This window comes from Marasmius oreades, chromosome 1 (genome assembly GCF_018924745.1).
Source record: "Marasmius oreades isolate 03SP1 chromosome 1, whole genome shotgun sequence".
Taxonomy (NCBI): Eukaryota; Fungi; Basidiomycota; class Agaricomycetes; order Agaricales; family Marasmiaceae; genus Marasmius; species Marasmius oreades.
The window spans coordinates 4,754,784-4,771,695 of record NC_057323.1 but is presented as its reverse complement, the minus strand read 5'-3'; the positions used below and the strand labels follow the sequence as shown (position 1 = coordinate 4,771,695).

General features: G+C 46.9%; 6 protein-coding genes across 6 annotated transcripts; 1 reads left to right on the top strand and 5 right to left on the bottom strand.

Annotated features, from left to right (window-relative positions):
* Positions 1-33: 33 nt before the first annotated feature.
* On the bottom strand, positions 34-1,319 carry E1B28_001739 (uncharacterized protein). The gene is made up of 5 exons (XM_043147702.1): positions 976-1,319; positions 796-927; positions 537-736; positions 394-477; positions 34-339 (listed from the first exon to the last, which is right to left on the bottom strand). The coding sequence occupies exons 1-5, from the start codon at positions 1,019-1,021 to the stop codon at positions 94-96; spliced, it is 708 nt and encodes a 235-aa protein (XP_043016416.1). The 5' UTR covers positions 1,022-1,319; the 3' UTR covers positions 34-93.
* An 843-nt stretch (positions 1,320-2,162) lies between these two features.
* PUP2 (proteasome component pup2) lies at positions 2,163-3,433 on the bottom strand. The gene is made up of 7 exons (XM_043147701.1): positions 3,350-3,433; positions 3,249-3,293; positions 3,163-3,188; positions 2,738-3,102; positions 2,581-2,683; positions 2,432-2,527; positions 2,163-2,365 (listed from the first exon to the last, which is right to left on the bottom strand). The coding sequence occupies exons 1-7, from the start codon at positions 3,372-3,374 to the stop codon at positions 2,297-2,299; spliced, it is 729 nt and encodes a 242-aa protein (XP_043016415.1). The 5' UTR covers positions 3,375-3,433; the 3' UTR covers positions 2,163-2,296.
* Positions 3,434-3,501: 68 nt separating this feature from the next.
* Positions 3,502-5,136, top strand: E1B28_001737 (uncharacterized protein). Its single transcript, XM_043147700.1, has 7 exons — positions 3,502-3,932; positions 3,999-4,075; positions 4,134-4,246; positions 4,308-4,422; positions 4,481-4,664; positions 4,716-4,902; positions 4,959-5,136. The coding sequence occupies exons 1-7, from the start codon at positions 3,703-3,705 to the stop codon at positions 5,034-5,036; spliced, it is 984 nt and encodes a 327-aa protein (XP_043016414.1). The 5' UTR covers positions 3,502-3,702; the 3' UTR covers positions 5,037-5,136.
* On the bottom strand, positions 5,137-13,583 carry E1B28_001736 (uncharacterized protein; the record flags this gene model as incomplete). The annotated part of the gene is made up of 35 exons (XM_043147699.1): positions 5,137-5,396; positions 5,451-6,176; positions 6,223-6,328; positions 6,388-6,407; positions 6,462-6,537; positions 6,596-6,852; positions 6,907-7,329; positions 7,383-8,035; positions 8,087-8,432; positions 8,485-9,068; positions 9,119-9,202; positions 9,255-9,389; positions 9,443-9,479; positions 9,541-9,613; positions 9,667-9,979; positions 10,040-10,161; positions 10,215-10,258; positions 10,309-10,371; positions 10,435-10,618; positions 10,676-10,705; positions 10,767-10,944; positions 10,996-11,326; positions 11,386-11,451; positions 11,504-11,616; positions 11,677-11,704; positions 11,757-11,773; positions 11,828-11,954; positions 12,007-12,109; positions 12,169-12,181; positions 12,247-12,279; positions 12,336-12,444; positions 12,501-12,629; positions 12,681-12,868; positions 12,932-13,335; positions 13,388-13,583. 35 exons carry the CDS (start codon positions 13,581-13,583, stop codon positions 5,141-5,143), a joined length of 6,567 nt encoding a protein of 2,188 aa, XP_043016413.1. The 3' UTR covers positions 5,137-5,140.
* A 462-nt stretch (positions 13,584-14,045) lies between these two features.
* E1B28_001735 (uncharacterized protein) lies at positions 14,046-14,865 on the bottom strand. The gene is made up of 4 exons (XM_043147698.1): positions 14,716-14,865; positions 14,460-14,659; positions 14,261-14,403; positions 14,046-14,158 (listed from the first exon to the last, which is right to left on the bottom strand). Exons 1-4 carry the CDS (start codon positions 14,762-14,764, stop codon positions 14,149-14,151), a joined length of 402 nt encoding a protein of 133 aa, XP_043016412.1. The 5' UTR covers positions 14,765-14,865; the 3' UTR covers positions 14,046-14,148.
* Positions 14,866-14,935: 70 nt separating this feature from the next.
* On the bottom strand, positions 14,936-16,039 carry E1B28_001734 (uncharacterized protein; the record flags this gene model as incomplete). Its single annotated transcript, XM_043147697.1, has 3 exons — positions 14,936-15,636; positions 15,699-15,862; positions 15,919-16,039. The coding sequence occupies 3 exons, from the start codon at positions 16,037-16,039 to the stop codon at positions 15,178-15,180; spliced, it is 744 nt and encodes a 247-aa protein (XP_043016411.1). The 3' UTR covers positions 14,936-15,177.
* Positions 16,040-16,912: the final 873 nt, after the last annotated feature.

Sequence of the window (16,912 nt, the reverse complement as noted above, 5' to 3'; positions counted from 1 at the left end):
AGGAGGTAGCTTCAAGCAGAAAGAGAGACAAGTCATCCGCGGCCGATATGAAATTATCAATATGGCCTATAATCTATGCTACACTAGGGTATCTTATGGACTGTTAGCATTGAGCACACATTCACGTACGAAATACTCATGAAATCGGTCGTCTTTGGTAAGTTCAGGGTGGAAAGTTGTCAACAAATGTAACCCTTGACGGATTGCAACTATTGTTGTGGTATCTGCGTCGAACTCTTCCACCTGGCTGATGAGGGATTCCGGTGTGAGTTCTTGAGGAAGTCGAGCAACGACTTGGATCGGTGGATCATTGGGCGAGTTCTTCAGCGCAAGAAGAACCTAAATTTCGATTGGTCGGTCGAAAGCTCCGATACAAGGAAGTAGTTTACGCACCGGTGCTCGAATAAAAATCCCAGAAAAAGGACGCGTAGAGTCACGAAGGCCATCTACTTGCAGAGGTGCTTCGAAGGATTCTATCTATAAAGACAAGATAATATTAGCCAATGTATTCATGGTTGTGGGAGAAGGTAACTGACTTGCGATCCCCAACCATTCCTCGCAATCGATATTGACATCCCACCCAATAATTCCTGACCACCTTTCTTAGCACCCACGACGGAATTCGAGAGCAGGATTGCGCCTGCACATGTTCCCCAAACGGGCTTCGTATTGGCAAACTGTTTCAGCGGCTCAAAAAGGCCAGACAGTCGGGCTAATAGTGCAATCGTGGTCGACTCTGTGGCAAAGTCGTTCTCTTCAAACGAAATTCAAAACTAAGTCATACGAGTAACGTACCTCCTCCGGGAATGATTAGAGCATTACACTGATCGAGATCCTGTTCTGTGCGCACCTGAAGAACGCGAATCCTTCGGTTCAGGTTTAGTCGCTCTATTGAAACTTGATGTTCTACAAAGGCACCCTGAAGGGCTAACTGCCTCGTCAAAGAAGGAGTAACAACACGGAATGGAGACTCACACAGTATTCCGATAGTTAGATCGTTAGAAACGGATAGGCTATCCATACTAGAGTCTAGAGAGATGAAGTAGGTTGTGAAGATAGATACGGTCTAGACAAATGAGATGTTGGTAAATGGCCTTTTTCGCGCGGAACACGAGTAACTAGAGGAACCCAGGAAATATCTGGAAATGGATGTTTTTTGTTCAGACAAGGAAAGAGAAAAAGTGTGGCGGCCGTGGCGGCAAATCACAAGAGGCGGCAGGTTCGGCGGCAGAACGTTCTAAAAGAAACGGAACCAGGCTAGCCGCGGCCCGCCTACCCAACCGCCCTCTCTCCTCAAATCCGACCACAGTCAATGCGAGGGAAAACAATTGATGGAGGGTCAGTAGCCTATCTGTGACGATGATACATATGTACAGATATGCTTGTCATCGTCATATAGGACCGGTTACAGGTCTAGGTCAGTAGGTCCCGGATGATCTGGGTCTGGTGGCTCGTTCTTCGTATTGAAGCACTGCAACATTGAAGAAGTACCGGTGGGATCGTGAATACAAAGTGCTGGCGATCTGGTGGGCACAAAGTTTGTAGAGTTCAAGTAATGACCTTGTTGACGAAGAGGAGAACAGCCGGAGACTCAGAAGAATCGAAGTTTGTTGGTGCGCCTTGTCGGAAATTTTGATCCGGGCTTATAAGCCGAGCCCCATTATCGCCGGTTGTAAGGCGGTTGATCAGGCCTGATAAGCGGACGGTCGCCTTGTCACGGCTTAGGAGGCTTATCAGGAATATTTTTGTCACAAATATGTCACTGATAAGTGGAAATAAGGCCTTATCGGGAAGTTTATGATCTCTTATAATGATTAAGCCTTTTCTGTAATCCATCATTTATGACATCTATCTTACGGAGCCTTACGGGCCTTATAGGCGCTTATCAGGCGCTTGCAAAATTTCCGACACTCCGACAATCTTTCAATGCCATTCTTCCGCTGATTTTAGACCACAATGCGGATGTGTTGAACGTCCCAACCTCAAACAAGTCAACTTTCGACTAGAATGCAGAAGCAATTAATTGATATTGATTTGACTTCTTCCCTCATCTTTTAGTTTTGCATACGTCAATGAAAAGAACTACAGAAGGCGAACCTTTCACACGGTTGCTTGGTTTTAGTCAATAAATCAACTTTCACGAGATAGAAGAAATTCAATAGCAGCAGGAGATTGTGATGTTGACCAGGACACTGAGCAGTAGCAGCACACAGATCGTTGGAACCCCTCCAAAATTCGTACAGAGAACGTCATTCTGAAAGATAGCAATATTATTACGAGTCGTGAAGGAGCTGATCTACATCTGGTCGATAACTGCTTTTAGGCTCGTTTCGTCCAATATCTCGAATCCTTTCTGAGGGGTAACCTAAGAGAGAACAAAGCGAGGTCAAACAATCCAAGACTACCGTCAAGAGAAAGAGGGCAGACGCACTTGTGCTAATTGCACATTATGTTGATCTAACTTTTCTTCCATGACCTGCTTCAGGACACGCATTGCTAATATATTTGCCTCTTGTAATGTCATTTGCTGAGAAGATGGGTAAAACTCAAACGAAAATAATCATGAAGAACTCTTCATACCGAATACCACTTCTCTTGTAGCTCTGCTTGTGCAGCCTCTGAGCCCGAGCCAATTGCCTTCGCCTGATATCTCACAAATGTTCCGGATGGATCAGTATGATACCTGTGAAACTCAATTAGTTATTCACACTTATGAAGCAGAATTTAGCGAACACACAGCTGAGGTCCAACCTCGTCAATCCCCGCAATCAAAAGCGCCACCCCAAACGGTCTACTCATCATCGCATCCTCATCATGCACACTCTCGCCAAACCGCAGAGCCAAATCGCAAACCGCCTGGGTGACACTTTCCACCTTAATCTTCTCGTCATATGTGAATGAATGGTTCTGGGCTGTTACTCGAGCATGGTCAATCATCGTTCTTGCATCGGCGGTAAGACCTGACATGGCACAGCCCAAATGACGGTCAATTTCCATTATCTTCTCAATGGAGCTGGATTCTATGAGAGGTGATTGAACGCGCTTTTCGACGGCCAGAACTACTCCTTGGTCTGTTCGAATTCCCAGCGTAGTCGAACCGAGCTGCAGATTGAGAGTTGAGGATGATCGCACTGAGTGTAGAGAAAGACCTCGATGGCTCACTTTGATTGCTTCGATGGCATATTCGACTGATAGAAAGACGGATCTCATGTGAGCACCTAAGAATGTTGCATCTCGATAAGACGCACCTTGGAATAGCCGTCCTTCTGGCGAGAATGTGTTCACACCACGATCTGTGGAGTTGAGGTCAATAAGAAAGATTCAGATACTAAGGCCCGAAGGATCTTACCGTACTCTGAACGCGTTAAAAACATGGTGGTATCGGAAGAGGATTGCGTGTATAACTCGACGCGCGTTCAAGGCGAAAATCACGAGTTCAAGCGTGGGAACACTGTAATATTCCTGCTCGTTTTTGCCTATGTACGTAGTAATTCGCACTTGTGCTTATGCAGTCTTTCTCCGGCCATTGTTCTCAGAGAATATTGCTATCCCTTAGATTTCAGCTTCACAGAGCTTCAACCGAGCTCTGTTATCTATCGACGAACGTGTGCATCAAAGGTGAACTGGCCTATCGATGATCAAGCCGGTCCATAAGGTCAACTTCGCGTCAACAAAATCTTCCTCCATACCACCATTATCGCAATGGCCGTCACAGAGCTCACCTCTTCCGACCTTCAAAGTATTCTTCAATTCACAGTCGATCTTGCACATTCTGCCGGCAAGATTATCTTGGACGGAAGTGTAGCCATTCAGAACGCGGGCTCGAACGTCGACGAGAAGAAAAATTCCGTGGATCTGGTTACTGAGTACGACGTCAAGGTAGAAGAGCTTGTGAAGAAGGAGATTGCTGCGAAGTATCCTGCTTTCAAGTTGTGCGTCCCATTTTTTTCTCAGCTTCATTGACAACACCTATCAAACCATTCAAAATCAAATCGCAGCATTGGAGAAGAGTCATATGCAGCTGGATCGCGTTCACCGCTTACAGATGACCCGACTTTCTGCGTCGATCCTATCGGTTAGTAGCTGGAGTTGTTTGAGCACGTTTGGAACTGATTTCGTCGCCAAAATTGAAGATGGCACTACCAACTTCGTTCATGGATTCCCCTGGGTTTGCATCTCCCTTGGACTTATTTACAAGCGAAGGCCAGTCTTGGGTGTCATCTTCAACCCTTTCCTCAACTTCTTGGTAAGCCCGACTCTTTCGTCAAAGTGTTGAGCGGCGCTAACGGCCACTGCAAAACACACAGTACACTGGCATCAAGAACCAAGGCTCCTACTTGTCTCAAAATGGAGGTCCACCTCTGAAACTTCCGCTCGCAAAGTCCCCGAAACCTCTTGCAACCTTGAATCACGCCCAGATAGGCAAGTCGTCATTGCTTAGGTGTCTGAATCGTTCGGCTCAATTTTCTGGGTCTTCAAGCTGTGGAATGGGGTAGCGACAGATCGTTGTCTTCCCTCACGAAACGATCTGGCTCATTCCATCGACTTGCGGGTGATCCGTCGTCGGGCGTCGTTAAAGGCCGTATGGTGCACTCTATACGTTCCTTAGGAAGCTCAGCGCTCAATTTCGCCATGGTGGCACAAGGTGGCTTAGATATCTATTGGTGTGTCTTTCAGGTGTATCATCCTGCTGTCTCTTACTTTTCATGAACAAGGGAAATTGGATGCTGGGCATGGGATGTCTGTGCAGGTTCCCTTATCGCTCAAGAGGCCGGTTGTACCGTATCAGGCTCTCACGCCGTCTTCGAAGCGACGAAATCAACACCAGAATTCGGGCAAATGACGGAGGAAATTTTGACTGGGAGGAAATATATCGTTATCCGCGCTATTGGGGACACAGAGGTTAGTCAATATGCTGTAGATAATTGTGCGAACCCGCTCACCTTTCTTGAGAACAGTTGGAGAAGGGAGCCGATGCACAAAAGAGGATTATTGAAGAATTTTATAGTACAGCGGAAGACTACAATGTTTCCTAGTTCAAACCGCCCAGAATGTTCAAAACGCCATAGAAGAAACTAGAAGAGATAAATTTGCACATTTTCGAGGCTATCACCTACATCACATTCACTATAAACAACCACTACACGTCGCTAGTGTTGAGTTCGGATCTCTTTTTCGCTGGATATATTAGGTGAGGTCTCGCAGTGCCATTCCATCCCAACTCAAACTCATACTTCATCTCAGTCGTCAAAATCAAATCAACAGGGAGGCCATTGGATATCAACTCTTTCATGTCACAGACGTACTGCTCCAGTTTGTTCTCGCTGCATTCGGAATGCAACCGGGATGTCGGGCTCAAAGTCCTCTGCAGGAAAGTGACTTTTTTGATCGCAGAGCTAGAGGGCGGGTTCGTTCAGTCAAGGATGTGTAAATGGGCGCAAAATGCTCACGTTATCGAAGTCCGCCGGGTTTCGAGCTCACTCAGCTGAACATGGTTCCCAGCGTTCTGAAGGCGGGTCTTTGTCGCGCTCTTGAGCTCCAGTAATTGGTGGTAGATTACTTCAAGACAGGAAAGGAGATGCGGCAATGGACCCAACATCAACTTGCGATACTTCGCCGTCGGTGGAAACTTCCAAGTGATGTATATCATACTTATCTTGAGCGAGGGTATCCTCTCTGATTCCTTGAGACACGACAAAAAGAAGTCGTTGCGACGCTGTGCCATAGCGGTTCTACAGTTTCCCCGACGTTTAAACTGGTTCTTCTTGTAGATAGTAGGAAGCTTGGATAGGACCTGGAGTTCCTCCTCACTAGGGATATTGGCCTCGAGTTCCTCTTCAACCGATTCGGAAACAGCGGGGGCATTGAGGACGTCATCGTCAGGCTCATTTTGAGCCTCTGCACGATCTTCCACCTGTTCGTTTACGGTTTGCTCTTGGGGCTCGTCGACTACCGTTCGTTCGGAATATGTTTCGGATTGCAGCTGTCGAAGGAGTTTCGGAACGTTTTCCAACTCGTCGTAGACGAGACGGCGAACGAAAGGGATGTCCCAAAGAGGTTCATCAGGTTGAAGACGGTCTCGATGAAATAACTCGACCATCTCGTCCATTGGAGATCCACGCGCCGAACGACGTACGGTGTTGATTATCCCACCCCAAGCATTGGAGTAAACATACCTAAGCATTCGGTGAGCGGAGTTCCGAAAAGTACGAGTGAATATACCAGCTATATGGCACATTAGGTGGAGGTGGAGGGCTAAATCTTCGCAGGGAAGCGTAAACCGAAAGCAGCGTGTCTTTTAAGTCATCACTCCTGTAGTTATAGCCAACTGTTTGGAGAAACATCCATTCAATGCGTTGACATTTCCAAAAGGATGAGATCGCTTACTCAAAGCAAGAGCACGACAGCTACGACCTCATAGGTCAACCAATAACGCCAGAATGATTGTATAGGTCACTTACACGCGGGTGATGAAAACTGAGCGAATGACCCCAGATATAGGGTAGGCTAGATGGCTTGATTCATAAAGAAGATAACCTGGATAGTGACTTGTGAGTGAAATGACAGGGTCTTTCGGTGAACTCTCTCGACTTACTTGCATCCTCTCCTGTATAGATCTGAGCAAGCAGATCTACCACCGGTTCAATCAAGACGTTCAGAAACCCAAAATTTCTCCGTCCGCAGCGCTCAATATCAATGGGGGTCATCAGCCAACTACGTGGTAGTGACATGCGGTGTATGTTTGATCCGTTGTAGTAGCAAAAACGGGAAAGAATAAGATTCTTGCAAAGGCTGTCGAGGATGTCGCACAGTAAAGAGATTTCAATTGGTATCTGCTTCTGAATGATATGACTGGAGTAAGAAAATCAGTTAAAATTGATAGCTTGGGGAGATGGATTCATGTACCGAACAGCTAAAATCCCCTTGGTCAGACTTTGCGCTGCAGACCCCTCCAGCGAAGCTAATAAATCATGGACCACATTACTACCACCACTTCGAATGAATTCTGGAGGGGGGGTCTCCATCGACCATAAGCCACGATAAAGATATCGTGATGCTTCTGTGTCGTGAACGAGAGTGTCGGAATTTACTAGCGATGATAAAGATGGCGCTGCATCAAGTGCAAGGATAGCACCCCGTATGAGCAGAGACAGAAAAGATTGTGAGAATAAGAACTTGTGCGAGTAGAAGAATTCTTCGATCCAATACCTAATCCTCCCAACATGGTCCTTCCGTGTTTCGGGCAGTTGATCAACTGTCAGGTTTGCCATTCCACCCATGGTATGATGAGGAGGATGAAGGGCTTCGTACAACCGTTTTAACCAGTATCTACGAGGTGATTGAGATTCATCATCACCGAAAAGGGGTATTGAGTCCCTTACCGTCGTTGATCGTGCCATTCGCGTGTTAAGTATCGCATTCTGGTGAGAAGCAATACTTGTTGCAGATGTATCCTGACGCGCAGTGTGTAATAATTGCTGTCAATGTCGGAAGCGAGTATGTGGACTTTGGAGCAATAGACTCGGTTACAACGGCCAACTCGCGAGTAGGGTAAGCACAGCGAGAAAGCTTTGATGTTCTTGCAGTGCTCATTGGTCTGTTTTATCAAGGAGGCCAACCTGGTAAAGACAATATTTCGAATCAACGAGTGGAGTTCCGAAGCTGAAGTTGCTCCTTCAACGCGGTCTGCACCATGGCGCTGTGCGTAGTGACACAGCGGCGACTGTGGGGAGAGACGGTGTACATTACCATTCGACCTCCTAACCCCAAAGAATTTGGCTAACTCGGGATCCTCAGTAGGTTCCTTGCGCACTTGAGACGCCAAAAGCTCGACAAAGTGTAGAAGGACCTCCAGTTCCTCCGCAAGTTGGTCCAACGTAATTTCATAATCGCGCAAAATCGGAGAACTGTCAAAATAATGGTCTAGGCAGAGCAATCCTGCAGGCAAGTTTTGAGCTGCCAAAAAGACCTGTCCCATCTCACGGAAAGTATGCCTGTTCGGATCCTGCGATGAAAGCACTCGAAACATCAGAAGCTGTTGAAGATCCGGTTAGCACGAACTACATGTATCCCGTAGCGATCTCACCTCCTGGTGTTCTTGGCCACCCAAAACCTCAGCACTGAGCATCGAGGAAAGGTGCAGAAGCCGACTGATTGACGAATTTTGGTCTACAACTCGGTTTCGGTGCCCAAACGGTAGTTCTTGCCATAAGGCTTCCAAAATACATTCACCAGCTCGTCGAGAGGACGAATCAGTTTGGTCCTGCAAGAACAGTTCGATCGCTTCAAAAACATTCCCTTCAGACCATTGAAGCTCGGCTGCCTCCTTGAATCTGTGTAAGGTGACAAGAACATCACCTCTGGCGCCATCGAGAAAACGATCTTCGAGATACTCCAACGGGTCTTTATCCTCGAACAGATCCACCCCTTGACTGCAATTAATCGGTAAGTGCGTTGGAAAATATTGAAATGGGCCGCACTTACCCTATATGCAGCTGTCGCTTGGGATCTGAAGCAGGAAGGGAGTCGGCTGAGCTGAAGTAGAAAAACTTTGCCTTGCGAATGATATCATTCACGAGTCCTGTATCCAAGCGTTCCCGTTCTTGCTTCACGATCTTTACTGCTTCGTCGAACATGCTAAGGTCTCGGTAACACTCCGCCGCGATATCAAACTGTTTTATTTCCACATAAATTTCGGCAGCAACGAGCAGCTCCTCAGCTTGATAGAAGCAGTCAGCGCTCTTGGTCAAATATTCCAAGCGGCGGGCTGGAAATATCTCGGAACATTTGCGGAAGGCTTCAGCGGCATCACGAAAAGCTGGCTTCCGGTGTCGACGATCGACAAGACCTTCCGCTCGGTCGTGCAAGATATAGGAATCAGTCATGAACACGTAGTCCGGTTCACGAGCCCTTTCGAAGCAGTGTTTCGCTGCTTGATACTTTTTATAATCTCGGAAGAGCTGTTTGCCTCGTTCAAACCATTCTTCCGTTGACGAAGAGGTGGCGAGTTTCGGAGCGTCGACTCCCGGAGTCATATTCCTGATGAGACCACGGCTATTCCAGTACTCCTGCAGGTCATGATGAGCACTCGTTTGTAGTGGTATTGCATCTACCTCACCCTCAGCGGTTCACCTTTGTTCGAGACATCGGCAATCCATACATTTTCGCGTGCACGAGTCATTGCGACATATAGAAATTTCAACTAAATTTTAGAGGCATCAGATAGTTGCGAGATGACAAGGTTTGAGGCATACCTCGAGCCAAATGGTCGCGTGCTTGTTATTATCAAGTTTGGGAAGAGAGGCAGGGAATTTGTCGATGGCATTCAAAATTACTCTCCACCGCGCAAATTCGGCATTGGAATCCTCAAAGAAATTATAGATTAGCACCTGTATTGACGTATGTGAGTCTCGGGCGGTATAATTGCACCAAGAGGACGCACATCATTGAATTCGAGCCCTTTGCTTTCGTATATGGTCCTGAAATGAACAGCACAATCAATCTCAATGCAGGCTAAGGATTCGATTTGGTTTCACTCACAATACCACTCCAATATCATGCCCCAACTCCTGCCTCAATCGGCAGCGAGCGTCCTCGTCTCGGACCAGTATACCTGTATCAACATTAATAGGTTGCATTCTCCTTAAAGAAATCAAGAAAACTGACATTGATGAGCGCCAAACTCAATTCGGTTGCCGGAATCCCCGAAGAGGTACTCGTTCAAGATGGATGTGTTATCCCCTTTTCCGTCGAAAAAGATAGGTTTGGGGCCATCAACATTTCCTATCTCAGGCGCAAGGTTGTCGATCGTGCCAGGCCAAAACCGGATGATGAGATCTATGACGGAATGCGCGCAATTAACTATTCCAGCATGGGATCGGTAGTTCACAGCAAGCTGGAATATTTCTGCCTTCTTTGCTGCCAGTGTTGAAGATGGAGGACTGGATGAAGGAGTGGTGATATTTTGCGCAAGCCGCTTCTATAATTTGGGGGGTATATCAACGATAGTGAATGCTTTGAGGGCCGCAGATGTACGTACTTCAAGCCTCCACTGAAAAGCTCTGAGGTCGTTGAACCTAAAGGAACTCCCAGCCGAAATTGCTTGAGCAGTGTCACCCGCCCAGAAAAGACCGTCAGGATTGAGACAGATTGCTCTCAGGACTAGCGCGGGATCATTAGAAGAAACAATATCAGGACTCGGAGCAACAACGGACCCAGTGTATCAATCAGAAGATTGTCCTGGACTTCATCGACATAGCTGCGAGCACCTCAGTTACGACTTGTCTGCTACAAAGAGTCCGGACTCACAGTTGATCGACTTTCTGTCCCGGAACCCCAAATTGGGAAAAGTAATCGAGTATAACGTGTGACCTATTCCACCATTTCGTGAGTTTGAAAGCTTGCGGAATCACGATTACATAGGGAAATTCATACCTATCCGCAATATCTTTTCCTCCTTCCTCCTTTTTCTTCTTCATATAAGCCTCGAGGAGGGCATACATCTCCCCTCTATCCAGAGTAGTCATGGCATACTTTCGTCGACTAATCGCCTGATAGGCAGCTTGAGGTAAGAGGTGTGGGTCGTGACCTAACGTTGCCTCTGACCCCTTGATAATACCTATTGCCAATATGTCAATTCTCTCACCGACGTAGAAATGGGGCGAGTGACGTGTACCTATCAACTCGCTGAAGGCGAGAGCAGGGTCTAAATATTAACGGTTGAGGTCAGCTGGTCGACGGAGTAACAGTTAATATTCATTAATTACCTGTTTTCTTCGTGAGTGGCTCCGGAAGCCGTGGCCAATACTTCTTCTTGAATCGGTCAAAATCGATGACCAAGTTCCATCTTCTCGCCGTCTTCGTGTATGAAGTGCTGCTTGAAAGTTCCCGGACTTGACCAATGGCCTTGTTGTCCGCCATATCGGCTTCGATCATCCCACAAAGCTTCAAACACTTTCTTTAGATGGCTCATGAATTCAAATTGAAACAACTGACCGCTGAGTACGTGACAAACAATGGGAAATGTTTCTCTTCCAATTCACTGAACTTTGTAGGAAGCTCTCGATCCCAATCCTGGATGTCATCAACGGCTATATTGGCGTCATCTAATTCCGGGGAGACCGTATCTTTCAACTCAAGAAGTTGACTTGGCGACTGTGTCGCTATTTGTAGGGCCCGCGCCAAGGTAGCGTAGTATCCTTTGACCTTATGCGCAAGTATTCGTGATTGTGTCACGAAGACCTGCCGAGGCTTGGGTGTCAAAGGGTCTGCAAGTCGATATGTATGTTCAACCAATAACATCTTGAATAATAGTGTAGTCGTTTTTCTGCATTCATTGGGTATTGTTAACGAGGAAATGAGGCAAAAAACAAAAGAAAAACAAACCCTGTTCCGCTCCTTCCGACTACGTAGCACGAGTTAGGATGTTCAACTATGCGTTTCTCTTGAGCCCTGTCAAACGGCTTATGGTCAGGTTACAAAAGAACGAGGTGAAATAACTTACGAGATCACATGAGGGTACGTCACGTCCAGATCCGCAAGCATCGCTGAGTTGGAGGACCAGTCAGTAGTTGCTCGTCCTGAGACAAGTTCGGATTGCCTACAATTCATCAATGGCTATACCATCCAACCATGAGTATTTTTGGCTTAAAGCCGCTTTCAAAAGGAGACACTCACCTGGGAGAGCGCCACATACTTCGCCATCCTAGATGATCATACACTTCTAATTCTCAATAATTGAGAGGGAATGGACGTACAAAAACCTCGAATAAACCTGTAGAAAGTGAGCATGTGCAGTAGCGCTGAGTGGAGTGACAAACCAACGCACAAGATTTGACTCATCGACCAACATATTTGTTATGTCTGTGAGTTCGGAAATCTCAGCAAGCGGAGGAAAGAACGCAGGAGAGAATGTGTGGTCGTCGGCGTTGGGGGTAGGACGTCGAACGGCACATCTACCGTGATGTGTCAGGTAACGAATATCTGAAAACAGCGTTGAGAACCAACTGTTCACGATGTTTTTTACTTTTGCTCGCTAAACCCTTTCCGACGCCATCCCACATTCGGTCATCCATCTTTGCATGAGTGAAGATGCCAAAAATCTTGAACGCTATGTCAATCGCGTGATTTTGAACAAATAAGACAGCTGGGCGACAGAGGGGTCCTTACCTTGACGCATCCGCTAACAGGAGAGGGGAACATTGAGGAAGTGATCCAGATAAGCGAGGTATGAGGAAGCGTACGTACCCCGTCAAAATGAGGTACTAAATCTACTTGGTACTGGCCAAAGGTCAGCTTTTGAGCATCCTCTGGAAGGATCATCGAGACAAACTCACGACCAGTCGCAGATCACTAGTCATCTTCGCCTCGAAAACGACAGCTTCCGAACCTGACCTATTGAGTCTCTTGTGGTTATCGGGAGAGAGATGACCGTGCGATAGCTCCCTAGTATAAAATTACGAACATTAGAAATCATGGGGCGAACAGGCGGGGCCACGCACTTGATCTTCTTGACGATAATATCAAAAGTCTTCCTCTCCTTCTTATGGCGAAACCGAAGCTCTTTTTCTGCGGTTTCACTGATAACGATTAATTCTCCAAACCCGTCAGGTGAATCAAAGTGTAATGCCCTGTTGTTATGTTGAGGTATCGATTCTCCGAGTCAAAGCGAGTCCACGTACGATTTCAATGGCTGCACCTTTGGATACACCGATTGTTGAGGATCCATCGTTGGACACTCTATCACTTCGAGCTCATTCTCCGCTTCAGGGTCGGCGACCGGTTCTAGAGCCGGTTCTGAGAGCGTAACAATACAATTCTGCTTGACCGCAAGGGCCAAGTTATCTGAACAAATGGCCTCAAGGTATGACTGCACGTAGGCGGAGCGTGAGTGCCTCTTTCTACTGCGGCGAGAAGAGAGATGTGCACATACCTGCAGAACAGACTTCTGTTGCGTCAAAATAAAATTCTTCAACTCTTCAACCTCTTGAGCGGAGGTCGGAATAGACACATCTAAGGCTTTGAATGGCTGAGGGTTGACTGCTCTAGACCTCGCATTCGCCCTCCGCTGCTTTTTGATTTCACGTTGGCTAGGTTTGCTGTTGGTAGTCGATTCATTGGTGAACTCAAGAGCCGCGAGTTCAACCAAGATGTTCTTTACTGCTTCTATCTCCTTATCCCGAGAGGCAGGAGGAGAGCAGTGTGACAAGAATGGTGTCGCCGCAAGAAAGAAACGCGACAGTTTAGAAACCAATCGTTGGGACAGAGAGTCGGGGAATGCGTCGACGGTGTTGGGAAATAAATCCAAAATCCAGGACTGTTGCAGTTGATCGAGGCCTGCCGAGGTGGTGGTTACATGGAGGTATAGTCGTAAACTAAGGGTGCTTACAACACAAGGCCAGAGGCAGGGCATTGCTATTGGTTTCCTCGAGGAGGTCTTCCAATATCGAGGCGAGATTATCTTTCCTGGCCATTGCTTGGAATTCATAAGTAAGCTGTTCAACGCTCTCCAACGACGAGAGTCGAGAAAGATCGAACGTGACTGTTGGATAGCTAGAGGTGCGAGGGGAGAATGGGGGTGCCATCTTTCAGTTCTGGTATGAAAGCGTCAGCTCGAACTCTGGACAACTTTATATCGAACAAGGCTTACTGCGCAACAACGAGGCAAACTTTAAATTCATCATTGAATGCATTCGAACACTAGAAGAAAGGTCACAAGAGTGATATTTTTTCGTTTTGCGATCAGAGGTGTGATTGGAAGGTGAAGAGAAAGCGCCCATATCAGTGGTCAATGCGAGAAAAACACTGCCCGCATCTGTCATTTGACATTGCGCAAGCCAAGGCTTTCCCCCCACAACTCATGGATGAAACGAGGATGGACATGTTCTTACTTCATTCGACCACTTCGCCGTAGCTCCAGTGCCACCGCAGGGTGATCCAGATCGATGTGGGCGTTCAGAGACCTGCGGAAGAATAAGATTGGAGATCGAAACCCCAAAATAAGTATCACCCTTACTTACGTTCAGCAGCGTCTTGCGTTAAGAAACATGAATTCGGTTAGCATTCGGGTTGATTGTGACGATACAAAGGACTTCTATTTCCTGATTCTACAGATTCCACTATTACATTTGCTTGCCATTTGAAGTTGGATTATTTCAAGCTATAAAAAGCCTCAAGTGAGCCCAAGAATCAAAGCCGACTTGCCCCACTCTTCGAAGTTGCGGAACCGGCACTACCACCAGAGCGGGAAACTTCAACGCACCTCGCAATACATTCAATCTCGACCAAAACATCTTTGGGTAGCCTTGCCACTTCAACAGCGGAACGAGCTGGCTTGTGGTCGCCGAACGCGTCTTCGTAATATTTATTGACAGTAAGGAAGTCGTTCATGTTTTTAAGAAAAACCTTTGAATTGCTCAGTGGCCTTGAGATTCCTGACTCTGAAATCATAGATAACTCACTGTGGTCTTGGCGACCTTTCCCAATTCTGAACCACCGGCTTCTACAACCGCTCTCAAGTTCTTCAGCGCCTGTTTGGTCTGAGCCGCTACATCGTCAGGGATGGCGCCAGTTGAAGGATCGACTGGGAGACACCCTGAGCAGAAGAGGAGATCCCCGACTTTGATTGCCTGAGAGTAAGGACCGATAGCTCCAGGAGCATCTACAGTTCACCATTAGTCACGGATTTTATCGGATGAAGGAAATGCATTGAATTACTGGGGGTCGAGACGATGGACAGAGATGGATGAGTGGAAGCAACGGACATCTTCCTTTGAGATATAAGAGAATTCGAGTTTGGAGGGTTTGTGTTTTTTCGTGAGGCGACGATGAAAGAGCGTAAGGCAAAACCGTTTCGAACGAAAACAAACATTTTATTCCGAAGGTGTCCAAGCTGCAGCCGGCGCACTCCGGACGGCAACGAATAAAGTGCAAAGAATGGTGCAATTGCCACTGAATGAATCTAGCTACACTTTGCTATATGCTACAGCGAGGTTTGGAGTTTATACGTGGAGTCAATGGAAACGACCTGCATAGCGCACTATCATCAGGTGCAGGTGGCTCGTACTCTATGCTTGCATTACAAGAACAATATTTCGCTTTCAACAGATAGGGTTTTTTTGGGGTGACGTGGGAATCTGAAGTTGGATTCAGAACTAATAGCACCACTGGCTCACCTTGTTAGTAAACATCGCCTTCTCGTGGTGTGGCCGATGGAATGTAACGCTTGTTGAGGCTGACATTGACCCCTAACCGTTGGGAATTGACATATTGAACAATGTCGAAAAAGAATCGTTTCAAGGCAGCTGGGGGAGCTTGAAGTCGTTGCTCGGTGATGCCAGGTATTGCCGAGATTTCATCTTGGATCCGTAGATCCGTCATGAGGGTGGAGGGATGCCCGGCATACAAGGTGGTGGCACCTAGCGCATCTGAGGCATCCATAAGGATGTCGTGGGTGTAGAGCCTAAATTGATTGGCAAGACCTTCCCAGTAAAGGTCATCATTCATCAACCCAGCGTTTAACTCCAGTTGCCATCGCGTGACTGGCTCCCCTGTGCTCTTTGAACGGAGCCACAGTTCCAAAACTGCACGAAACGGGTGGGAATCTTTGTAAAGCTTGAGGGAAAACACAGAAAGCAACTAAGTAGCCATTGAATGAATAACAGCATCACATCAGCATGCACTACGGATTGTTTACTCACTAGAGGTGACATTGTCAACCAAACGTCGACATCTTTTTCAAGTTTTGTATGCGACTCCGACCACCCAATTTCGAGGGCGGTGCTTGGAAACTGCGATCCACCTTGCCTCAGATATGGGACGAGGTTGTTGTCTGCAGCTTTTCCTTTTAACGCACCATCATAGGCTATGTGGAAGTAGGGTTATCGGTCTGCGTACGCAACAGACCTGCAAAAAGCTCACTTGCCGAGAACGTGCTCCCAAAAACGAGGGAGAATTGTACATCTGGAAAATTAAAAGCCCAAACGGCTTCCAGGAGCCGAAGCCAGCTGTGAATAGAAGCTTCGTAGGGTTTCGTTGGCATCGCAAACTTGATGTTTATTTGGCCTTCGAGATTTTGTATCTCGTAATTGATTCTGGATGAAATGCTTGTCAAGAGCGGTTCTGATGAGCAGTGCTAGTTACTCACCGAATGGAGCGTGTTTCAGGAATGTTATCTAGTATCTCAATGACTTTCTTCACGTCGCCTTTCTCTACTGCAAACTCCAATCGATCATCTGAATCTTGATTCTTGTGGTCTAATAGAGACCTTTGAGCGATATGTGCCTTGACGCGTGCACTGAAGAGAAGGGAACAGATTAGAGCAATAGAGGGTGATGATTTTGCTTACACAGTCTGAGGAAGGGGTAACCGTGGTGAGATTTCCTTTGACTGAAAATCGCTTTACGGAACAGTAAGCCGATAATGGGCGAAGTATACCACTCAAGAGTTAACCTAATATCAGAGCTACGGGAGTAGCACCAACACCAAATCAACCCAAAAAACTAGTAAACCTCCGTGTAAAGTCTATCAATAACTCTACACACCAGGAAAGATTGCAAGGGTGGACTGCTTGGCAAAGGTTACGCACAAGATCACAGTCTCAATATCGTAGGAACGTTTTATGAAATCAATGTGTAACTGCAAGTGTAAAACACCACAGCTACGGGGACTCTAGGGTTGTAGGGGCTCTGTTTATTGTCCAGTGGACTAAGTGGGACTATGAATTTCGTCTACGGTAAGACTAATTCGAACGATTGGAGACTATTGCCCTCGACGGACACGAAAACTAAGTCCTCGGCGGACACGAACGCTAAGACCCTCGACGGATCACGAAACAGTAATCAAGACCTCGGCGGCCTACGGACGGACAGTTCTCTAGTTTTTGACCTCGACGGTCTCGTATAGTTCAAATCAA

Coding starts and splice junctions, on each gene's coding strand:
- E1B28_001739 (XM_043147702.1), bottom strand. CDS start 1,021: ATGGATAGCCTATCCGTTTCTAACGATCTAACTATCGGAATACTGT. Junction 928..975: donor TCTAACTATCGGAATACTGT/GTGAGTCTCCAT, acceptor CGAGGCAGTTAG/CCCTTCAGGGTGCCTTTGTA. Junction 737..795: donor TCTAATCATTCCCGGAGGAG/GTACGTTACTCG, acceptor ACTTTGCCACAG/AGTCGACCACGATTGCACTA.
- PUP2 (XM_043147701.1), bottom strand. CDS start 3,374: ATGTTTTTAACGCGTTCAGAGTACG. Junction 3,189..3,248: donor AGAAGGACGGCTATTCCAAG/GTGCGTCTTATC, acceptor TCTTTCTATCAG/TCGAATATGCCATCGAAGCA. Junction 2,366..2,431: donor ATAATGTGCAATTAGCACAA/GTGCGTCTGCCC, acceptor GTTCTCTCTTAG/GTTACCCCTCAGAAAGGATT.
- E1B28_001737 (XM_043147700.1), top strand. CDS start 3,703: ATGGCCGTCACAGAGCTCACCTCTTCCGACCTTCAAAGTATTCTTCAA. Junction 4,247..4,307: donor ACCCTTTCCTCAACTTCTTG/GTAAGCCCGACT, acceptor CAAAACACACAG/TACACTGGCATCAAGAACCA. Junction 4,423..4,480: donor CTTGAATCACGCCCAGATAG/GCAAGTCGTCAT, acceptor TGGGTCTTCAAG/CTGTGGAATGGGGTAGCGAC.
- E1B28_001735 (XM_043147698.1), bottom strand. CDS start 14,764: ATGTCCGTTGCTTCCACTCATCCATCTCTGTCCATCGTCTCGACCCCC. Junction 14,660..14,715: donor GTCCATCGTCTCGACCCCCA/GTAATTCAATGC, acceptor GGTGAACTGTAG/ATGCTCCTGGAGCTATCGGT. Junction 14,404..14,459: donor GAAAGGTCGCCAAGACCACA/GTGAGTTATCTA, acceptor AGCAATTCAAAG/GTTTTTCTTAAAAACATGAA.